Raw genomic sequence first — 11160 nt, forward strand, 5'->3', positions numbered from 1 at the left:
GCTCAGCCTTGCTGACCTGAGCCTCACATAAAGCTATGATGGATAGAAACTGTTGAATCGGTGTATGTTTTCTTTTGTATATTGTCAATAACAACAACAAACTAAAAAATTGGAAAAACGAAGCTATGAAGGAGACTTTCCTGGGGGACAGAATCTGCGCAGCATCATACAAAAGAGAAGCTGCAGGATGGGGGCACCATCCAGATGCTCAGACTGCTGCTCTTCTGTGTTCCAGGTGAGATGGAACCTAGAAATGGAGTTTTCTCTCAAGAGTGAACGGCTATTCACATAGGTCTAAAATTTGAAATGAGATCTGAAATAAACACTACAAGCCACGCAGCGCTGTCCACTTGTCCCAGTAAGAGACCACTATGGTTTGATTTTCCTTCTATCCCTGATTGCATACCATCTCTGGATCATCCTCATGTGCCTGTCATTTTAGGTTTCAGCAGGCAGAACCTTCTTAGTAGGTGCCAGATTCTCTGGCTGACTCCCAGGAGAGAAAGCCTCCATTAGAAGTAGGCCCAGTCAGAGTCTCCTCTACACTGACTGGAAAATCTACTTAAGCTGGCATCAGCATAAACCAGAGTAGGGGCCCACGGGCCTCATTTACAACACTTCCTCTATGTGTGTTGTTGTGATGCTGAACAGGTTTCAGCAGCACTTTTAGACTAATAAAGACTAGTAAGGAAGGTTTGCTAATCTACTTTACAAAAATCTGCCAGTGAAAACCCTATCTATAACAACAGTCAGATCCCATTGTGCATGGTGTTGGCATGGGTCAGGGGCCCACTAGATGGCAGGTAACAACTAGAAAGAACCATGATTTCCTTCAGTCGCTAAATTAAACTTGGGTGCCCAAGGGATAAATTTAAAGAGGAAATCGACAACAAAATAAAAAAGAACATGGGAAAGCTGTCACATATTTCCAGAGGGATAGGGTTAATGAATTAGAGACTGGCCTTTGTGAGAATGAGTGTCACTGAGAGAAATGGAGAGAGGAGAAAAGGGCAGTAAATTGGGAGGCAGAGCACGAAAACATCTTCAGTGACGTTGACCAGGACGGCTTGGCTGGAAAACAGGAATCATGGAAGGAAAAAGTAAGGGAGGAATACTACCTTCTGTGAGGGAGATTTTAAATATGAAGGGCCAGGTTTAATATTGGGTTAGGTTCAGAGTTTTGAGGGGTAACTGCAGAGAAAGGAAAAAGTCCAAGAAAACAAGGAATTAAAATGGGAATATTGCAGAGTTAAGAAGGCACAGGGAAGAGAGAAGTGACCTTTCAGGGTGTATAGCTTAGGAGACCCTTCCCCAAATCAGTTATGTGATCTATCCATGTGAAATATGCTGGTTCCTGTGATATCAAAACTTCTGACAAAGAGTATACTACATTTTTACAGCATTTTTCTTCAACAATTTACCACAAAACGGGGTCCAGAAAAAGCCACATTTCTTAATTTTCTCCTTGATCCTACAAATACTCCAAGGAAATAGTCAGCTGATGTGGCCTTTGGGACAGACAGAGGAAGTGTGCACGTTCAGTGCTGAGCAGAAAGGAAGCAGCTGGTGTAGTGAAGACTCACTGGCCTGTAGCCCTGGGGAGGAGGTTTTTGTTTGAGTCTGAAGCACTGTGGGAGTAGAGCTATAATACTGCTGACAATAATAAACTGCGGCGTCTTCAGCCTGGAGGCTGCTGATGGTGAGAGTGAAGTCTGTCCCAGACCCACTGCCACTGAACCGGTCAGGGACCCCAGATGCCCGGTTAGATGCACCGTAGATGAGCAGCTTAGGAGCCTGTCCTGGTTTCTGCTGGTACCAGGCTAAGTATTTGCTCACACTCTGGCTGGACTTGCAGTTGATGGTGGCCGTTTCTCCTGGAGACACAGCCAGAGAGGCTGGAGACTGGGTCAGCACAATGCCCCCACTGGCACCTGCAATCAGAGTGGACAATTACCATGGATATATGTGAACACACACTTTTTCATAGGCACGTTGAAATATACAATTTATACCACAGCATCTAGTGGTATTACATATCTGCACAAAATTGGTTCCATTTTGCAAATAATCATCATTTCCCACTATATTTTAAAATCATTTTTCAGCTCTACAGAGATACCACTCTAGAGGGATTGAAGCACTTGTAATTTCTCACCAGAGGCCCAGAGCAACAGGGACATGAGGAACAGAGTCTGTGGCACCATCTTGCTGCTCCTACCTGCCTGATGCAGATCAGCTCACATTGCAGAGGTCCTGTTTATAAAATCTGAGTAGCCAGCCTGGGCCTGGAGAGTGTATGCAAAGCAATCAGTGAACTGAAAGCAAATTATATAGACGGTTAGCTGTGAAAGAAACAAATATACATCCAGAGCCAAAAATATTATCACAGAAAGTACAATTTTATGACTAGAAAAGGCACAAAAGTGACTTAGAGGCTCTAATATCAACTTAGAAAAAAAAAAAAAAAAGAGTTTTGCAGTCCAGTTGATTCCAACTCATGGAGAACCCATGTATTACAGTGTCGAAGTGCTTCATAGGGTTTTCTTGCCTGTATTCTTTATAGAAGCAGATCACCAAGATTTCTTCGATGTTACCACTGGGTATGTTTGAATTGCCAACCTTTAGGTTAGCAACTAATCTCAAACAGCTTGATGAACCATAATCTAATGAATAGCTTCTGTTTTAATTCAAAAACTGTTTTAAATGGGTTTAGGTTCTATAAATTATGTACTGGTTTCCTCAAATCAACAGTTTTGTGAAATAATTAAAAAATACTGGAAAAAAAGCACAAAGGAAATGGAACAACTTTTGAAATTTTTCCTTCAGTTTTTGATAAAAATTTATAGCTAAATAATGTCTGAGCTCTACAGAAGCTTTTATCCTGAAGGATACTTTAAAGACACTACAAACACATCAGATTGTATTCCAGTGTTATGCAAGGGCCAGAAAAATGGAAGACAGGCCCACAGTTTACCCATACGGAAAGTCCTCAGAAATCCAATATTGAGCTAGGGCTCAGGAGGGCTCTAATCTCAAAGGAAGCGTGAACCAATGAGAAAGTGTAACATATCTTGCCCATAAAGGCTAGGAACTGATAAGTGGGCTCTAGGTTCATTGCGGAAAGGGACAGGAAAAAACAAACAGGATTTCTTTGTGAAGTTGTGACTGAACACCAACTGTTCAAGAAGTTTCATTCCACGTACCCGTGGCCTCAATATGCCTGGAACTCTTCAGAATTGAAGTTGGTTTAAGGTAGCCCTACTGGTAGGACCAAAAAATACGATCTCCTCTGGGAGAGGACACACCCATCATAAATCTTCAGGAAACCTCACAAATAATTATTCAAGGGATAAAGACACCAAGAAGTCAGAGATTCTTGACATCCAAGAATAATCTTGCTTGCTGAAATCGCAGAGGATTTGAAGCACTTACTGATGAAGAATAAAAAACTACAGTCTTCAGTATGGGTTTCACCTCAGCATAAAAAAAAAAAGTCTTCACTACACTAATAAGAAACATGATAAACAGAGAAAATATTGACTTTGTCAAGGATTTCATTTTACTTGGATCCACGATCAACAACCAGAGAAGCAGCAGTCAAGAAATCGAACAACATATTGCATTCAGCATTCAGCAAATTTGCTGCAAAAGACCTCTTTAAAATGTTAAAAAGCAAATATGTCACTTTGAACACTAAAGTGCACCTGACCCAAGCCATAGTATTTTCAATCTCCTCATATGCATGCAAATGCAGGACAGTGAATAAAAAAGACCAAAGAAGAATTGATGCCTTTGAATTATGGTGTTGAATATGCCACATACTGCCAGAAGAACAAATAAATCTGACTTGGAAGATGTACAGCCAGAATGCTCCTTAGAAGCCAGATTGGGGGTATTTCGTCTCTCTTACTGTGGACCTGTTATCAAGAGGGACCAGTCCCTGGAGAAGGACATCATGCTTGATAAAGCAGAGGGTCAGTAAAAAGAGAAAGATCATCAGCAAGATAGACTGACACAGTGGCTGCAACAATGGGCTCAAATATACCAAAGATCGTTAGGATGGCACAGGACAAGGGAGTGTTTCCTTCATTTGAACAAAGGGTCACTGTGAGTTGAAATGGATTGATGGCACCTTACAACAACAACAGGATATGAATACAAATGAGATGCAACAGAAACAACAGAAAACAAAAGAAGTTCTGCTCACACTCAGATTTGGGAATTATATGAGTTTATTTAAGGAAATAAATGACGAACTTGACATTGCATGCAGGGTACAGGAAACTAAAAAGGGGACACTTCAGATTTGAAAAAGAACCAATTGAATTTCTAGACATTAGAAACAGAATTGACAAGATTTTAAAACTTAGTGGAAGAGACTTCCACTTGTAGGATAGATGGAATAACAAGGACAAGGTTTACCCTAACACATGAAACAAACAATAACGATAAAAAAGTAATTAAAAATTATTTTTAATGTTTAACACACTCAGCTAATAACCTAACAAAAATGCCCTCAAAAAAAAAAAGCCTGGCAATGTGCTTCTGAAAAATCAGCCATTGAAGACTCTATGGATCATAGTTCTACTCTGACACACATATGGACACCATGAGACAGAATCAACTCAACAGCAAATGGTTTTTAATCTTACAGAAGTAGATCGCCAGGCCTTTCTTTCAGGGCCCCACTAGTGGATTTGAACTGCTAACCTTTCGGTTAGTAGTCAAGCCCAAAACATTTGCTTCACATCACCTGCTAAATCTTAGTTTTGGGCAGAGAATCCAAGATAATAAGTGTCCATTACTGCTGTATTCCAAAAGTAAGTCAAAAAAGAGTACCCTACAAGATTTTTTACCATAATCTTGTGATCTATGAATTTCACCATCATACTCTCTGGCTCTTGGCATAAATGTCTCCTTGCCACCACCTTACCCTGTCCTCAGCCATGCTGATCTGAGGGTCATAAATGCAGCCTTTTCTGGAGGGCAGAACCTGAGAAACCTCACACGAGAGAAGCTGCAGGATGGTGATAACATTCAAGTCTACAGGCTCCTATTCTACTCTGTTTCAGGTAAGAGGATATTTGCAAACCTGAACATGGAGTTTTCTCTCCAGAATAATCCTTCCATTCACATCTATAATTTTAAAATGAGTTATGAAATAAATGCTCCAAGCAATACAGGCCTGTCCACCTATCACAGCTAGACAATTTTGGTTTGGTTGTTTCTTCTATCCTTGATTTTGGAGAATCTCTGTATCATCCCTATGTGCCTGTCATTGCAGGTCCTTGCCAGCAGATGACGATAACACCAGCTCCAGAATTACTGGCTGTCTCCCTGGGAGAGAATCTCGATCAGTTCAAGGGCCAGTCAGAGTCTTCTCTACGCTGATGTGAGACACCACTTAACCTGGTCAGACTCTTAAGGTCCTCATTTACCCCATTTCCACCCCCGTTGATGGGGTGCCCACCAGCTTCAGTGGCAGTGGATCTGAGGCCAACTTCACTCTCACCATCAGCACCATCAGATCAAAGATAGTACAACGAATTACTGGGTTCCAAAATCAAGATATCCTTTCATAATAATGTGACTCCAAATATAAACCTCTTACAGAGGCAGAGTGGCGGAAGAGTCCCACTTTTAGGCACTGTCACAGAGACTGCTGTTGTTTATTTCTTTGTTTTGATCAAGCAAACAAGTTGGGATGAAATAGTCAGAAAATCGGCAGCTGGACATCCTCTGACTCCAAAAGACAACAGGTCTCCTGCTCTTCCTGCTCACTTCCTTTAAATGTGCTCTCAGCCCTCACCCTGGCCTTCACTCCATGGTCATTTGCAGTCCCATCTCACCCTCTCTAATCTGACCTCAACCATGACTCCCAAATGCCTTTCCTGTTGCCCTGGAACAGAGCTTCCTCTCTAGGTCAAAAGCTAGAGCCACTATCACCTAAGCATTCCTATTCCCTGCTTCCCCACTCAAGTTTATGTCAGAGAAAACATCTCAGGAATGAGAAAATACTACATCCCTGCTTGTCCTTGTGTAAAAGCAAAGCAAGTTATATTTTCCCAAATACACTAAACTAAAAAAGACTCCTAGTATAAAACTTAGGAAGAGAAAATAAGTTCCTTTCATCATAAGAAAAAATTTAAAATTTAGTGTCTGCACTTTTTGGTATTTGTATGAGTTAGAATTTTACCATTTTCTGAAAAGAAGATTTTAACAAATCTATTTTGGCTGTCTCTGAACCCCTCACCTTCCCATTTCCCTACTTCTTGTTGTTTGCTGACTTGGAGTTGATTTTCGACTCATACCTATTTTCAATTCCAAGATTCCCACTTATAATAATGCCCTAACCCAAACCAAGAACTCCACAGCCCCTCCCTTATTTCATTAAATTTGTCTTGTAAAAACTAAAACCTGGGAAAAATTCCATCCTCCACATACCTGCATCAATTTCCCCAATGTGGCTAGAGAAAAACACATATTCTGATTCAACTCATGATACCTGATGAGAGCCCTTCATCCTGCCTCACAGTCATGCTTCACTTACTTGGTTCATTCAGGCTCCACCCTTCTCTTCTTTTCAAGTTTTAACATCTACTTCTCATCCCACCTTTCAGCAAATTTCCTCATTTCCTGTTTTTGGGAGAGCTTCCACTAGTTCCTCTCCTGCATCTTTTATTCCACTGGCGTCTACATGCTCATCTACATCTACATCCACCTTCCTGCCTGTTACTGTAGATGAGCAGATAGCTCTTCTATCGGAGGCCAGTCCTTCTGTTCCTATACAGCTATCCCATCCAAGGCATTTCCTGGCATTTCTCACCTCTCTTCTGAACTGTCAATGGTCCCCTCACTTTAGCATCAATCCCATCGGCCTAAAACATCATTATATGAAAAAAAAAAAAAAAAAAAACTCTTTTGATTTCACATCTCCCTCCAGTTATGTCCTGTTTCACTCTTCTCCTTTAGCTTAAAGCTCATTGAAAGACTTGTATATAATCACCAAAACCAAACCGTTTCTTTGCATACTCCCTTGGGCTCTCTCCTTTGAATTTATTAACCCCACATTGTCATAGAAACTGCTCTACTCAAATTCACCAATGACTTCCACACTGACAAATTCTATGGTCACATTTCACTCCTCATCTTACCAGACCCAACAGCAGCATTAAACACATTTGTAACACCCTCCTCCTTAACACAATCTCTTCACTGAGCTCCTGGCGTCACACTTCTTGTCTTCCATCCACACTGCTCCTTCTCAGACTTCTTTGCTTATTGCTCCTTATCTCTTCTGCCTTGGAACTCAGTCCCTGGGCATCTTTTGATCTTTATCTATCCAACACTCATTTCATTGCTTATCAGATTTAACACTCCAGTCCATATACCTCCGCTGAACTCCAAGCTCAAATTCAATGGTCTACTTCACAACCACATGTGGAGGTCTTAAGCACAACTTAAACTTAAAATCCCTGATGTTCCTGCTCAAATCCACTCCACCCAAGGTCTTTCCTATCTGAATAATTGTCAACTCTGTCCTTCTAGTTACTCAGAGCAAAACTTTGAAATCATCTTGAGACTTATACACTTTGACAAAACCATCAGCACATTGTATATCTATTTTCAAAATGTATTATTCCTCATCTCCTCCACTGCTACTACCATCACCAAAGCAATCATCCTCTCTAGCCTGAATGATGCTAATGGCCTCCTTACTGGTACCTCTCTCCTGCCCTTTTCCCCCAGAGAGTTCCTGTTAAGCTACGAATCAAATCATGCCCTCTATTCAAAACTATTCCATTTATTATCACATCCTTTAAAACACAACCAAAATCCTTAGACTACAAAGTCTACAAACCAGCCCCCTTGTTATTTCTTTCACCTTATCTCCCGGTACACTACCCTTCAAAGCACGACTTCAGCAGCCCCACCTTCCTTGCCTCAGAAATTTGCTGTTTCGTGTAAGTATAATCTTTTTGCCCAGAAATATTTGTATCACTCATTTCGCCATCTGTGATGGATTAAATTGTGTCTCCAAAAAAGTGTATGGCTCATTTCCTCACCAATGTCAAGACTTTGATAAAATCATTTCTTTTCAGTGCAGCTTCCCATCACCATCTGTTGTAGAGCAAGAAGAAAAACGTTGCTAATACTTTATTCCTCTCTATAGCCATATTATTGGTAATGTGATTCTATCGCTACTCCTATTAAGGGGTAAGGGCTATTTGACCTCCCTTTCGGTATGAGCTGGTTATCTGAACTGAATTGATAGATAGCATGCAACAAAAGAGTCATTGTGCCAGTATTGAGCCTAGGCTTCAAAATGACATATGTCTTTTTCCTTTCTCTATTGAAGTCCTGCCAACTGCTGTCGGAACAAGCTAGGATCAGTCGGCCAAGTGGTGAGAAACACGTGGCCAGTTCACCTCAATAGCCTCATCCGATGACCAACCAGCTAACGTCATGTGAAAAGACATGAAAGGTACCTGAGCATTTCTAGATCAGCTAGCACCCAGTTCACCTACCATGAGCATGCCTAGACAAGATTAGTGAAGACTGGTTCACAAAAACACAACTGTTTATTGATCCAACTCACCAATAAACATGACAGCAATAAAAATGCTTATTGTTTTAAGCCACTGGGTTTTGTGGATAGTTTATTACATGGCAAGAACTAACTGAGACATCATCCTAATTTAAATTGATACTCATCTGTTATGGATTGAACTGGGTCCCCCAAAATGTATGTGAACATGGCTGAGCAATGATAATCAGTATTGTGTAGTTGTCCACCATTTCCTGATCTGATATGATTATTCAATGTTTTGTAAATCCTAACCTGTATGATGTTAATGAAGCAGAATTAGAGGCAGTTATGTTAATGAGGGAGGCCTGGTAGAACAGTGGTTAAGCTTTGGGCTGCTAACTAAAAGGTCAACAGTTCAAATTCACCAGCTACTCCTTGGAAATGCTATGGTGCAGTTCTACTCTCTACTATAGGGTGACTATGAGTCGGAATCAACTCCACGGCAATGAGTTGGTTGGTTGGTTTTTAAGTTAAGGAGGCAAGACTCAATTTACAGGATTAAGTTGTATCTTGAATCAATCTCTTTTGATATATAAAAGAGAGAATTGAGCAGAGAGGGGAGGGACCTCCTACCATCAAGAATGAAGAACCAGGAGGGGAGTGCATCATTTGCACCTGGGTTCCCTGAGCTTAAAAGTTTGATAACAGGGGAAGATTTATGACAAGCACTTTCTTCAAGGGCTGTCAGAAAGAGAAAGCCTTCTCCTGGAACTAGCACCATTAATTCAGACTTCCAGCATCCTTGACTGTGAGATAACAAATTTCTCTTAGTTAAAGCTGTCCACTCTGGTATTTCTGTTGTAGCAGTACTAGATAACTAAGACATCATTTTAAATCTTCAAGCTCTTATTTCTTTTCCTGCTTTATTTCTCTTCATGCCACTTACAAAATTACTTAGTAAATTTTTAGTGACGCATGTGATTTTTGTCCAACTTCCCCAACTAGAAGGAAAGCAATATATCTGTGCATGACACATGGTAAGCACTCAATTAAAATATCTTGAGTGAATAAATGTCAAGGATTCTTTAATGTTGATTCTTTGAAAATATTTCTTATTGTTAGAGAAAAGGTGCTGTTATCTAGGTAAGAGTATTCAGAGTGTACTGATCAAGTTTGTTGAGATCACCCCTGAAGTGAAATTTTATTAATCTATGTATTTCAGAAGGAGATGCAGAAGTAATACTAGAATGCCTGGTGTTTTTGTATTATTACACTGAGATGAGCATGTTAATTAAAAGTTGTCAGAAGGATTCAATTACAGCCAACTGGGTGGCAGTGGTTGTTCAGTGGTAGAAATGTCACCTTCTGAGCAGAAGGCCAAGGTTCAATGCCTAGTCAATGCTGCTCAGACACAACCACTACTCTTCTGTCAGTGGAGGCTTGGGTGTTGCTATGGTGTTAAACAGATTTTAGCAGAACTTTCAGCCTAAGCCAACTAGGAAGAAAAGATTGAGATCTACTTCCAAAAATCAACCAGTGAAAACCCTATGTATCACAATGATCCAATCCCATTGAGCATGGAATTGCCCTTGTTCTGAGACCAACAACAGCTAACAACAAAAAAGAATCATGATATTCTTCAGTAACCAACTTAGACTGGAGTGCTCAGGTGATGAATGTGAAGAGGAAATTGGCTATTAGTGAAACAAGGGCAGGGGAATCCTATCACATACTTCTAGAGTGATAGGGTTAATGAGTTAGACTCTTGCTTTTTTTCTTTCTTTTAATTGTACTTCAGGTGAAGGCTTACAGAACAAATAGTTTTTCATGAAACAGTAGTACACATATTGTTTCATGACATTGGTTAACAACCCCACAACATGTCAACCTTCTAACTTCTCAACTTTTTTTTTGGTGAAAATACACATAGCCTAAGATACACCATTTCAAAAATTTCTACATACACAGTTCAGTGACAATGACTACACTCTTCCAATTGTGCTGTTATTCTCACTTAAGATAAAGGCTTACAGAACAAAATAGTTTCTCATTTAACAGTTACAACAAATGTTGCTCTATGGCCATGGTTAACAATCTCACAACACATCAACAATATCCTTATTCAACCTTGGGTTCCCTATCACCAGCTTGCTTGTCCACTTCTGCCTTCTGGCCCTTGTCACTGGACTACTGTACCTCGTTAGTCTCATTTGGTTTTATGGGGCTGTCCACTCCCAGGCTGAACGGTGAACCTCGGAGATAACTTCACCACCGAGCTAAAAGGGTGGCTGGGGGCAATAGTTTCAGGGTTTCTCCAGTCTCCTTTAGGCCAGTAAATCTGCTCTTTTTTTTGTGAGTTAGAATTATGTTCTACATCCTTTTCCAGCTCTGCCCAGAACCCTCTGTTGTGATCCTGGTCAGAGCAGTCAGTGGTAGCCGGGCACCATCTAGCTGTACTAGACTCAGTCCGGTGGAGGCGTGGGTAGCTGTGGACAATTAGTCCTTCGAACTAACCTTTTCCTTTTATCCTGTTCTCTTCATTCTCCCTTGCTCCCAAAGGGATGAGACCAGTGGAGTATCTTAGATGGCCGCTCACAGGCTTTTAAGACCCCAGACACTACTCACCAAGG

General features: G+C 40.7%; 1 protein-coding gene across 1 annotated transcript in view; it reads right to left on the minus strand.

Annotated features, from left to right (window-relative positions):
- Window positions 1-1494: 1494 nt before the first annotated feature.
- Window positions 1495-11160, minus strand: part of LOC101348817 (uncharacterized) — a 33457-nt gene continuing 23791 nt past the window's right edge. The window contains 2 exon segments of the mRNA XM_023742826.1: window positions 1495-1931; window positions 2156-2222. Of these exon segments, the coding sequence (XP_023598594.1) occupies window positions 1495-1931; window positions 2156-2222 (504 nt within the window).

The sequence above is a fragment of the Trichechus manatus genome, unplaced genomic scaffold (assembly GCF_000243295.1).
Source record: "Trichechus manatus latirostris isolate Lorelei unplaced genomic scaffold, TriManLat1.0 scaffold00219, whole genome shotgun sequence".
Taxonomy (NCBI): Eukaryota; Metazoa; Chordata; class Mammalia; order Sirenia; family Trichechidae; genus Trichechus; species Trichechus manatus.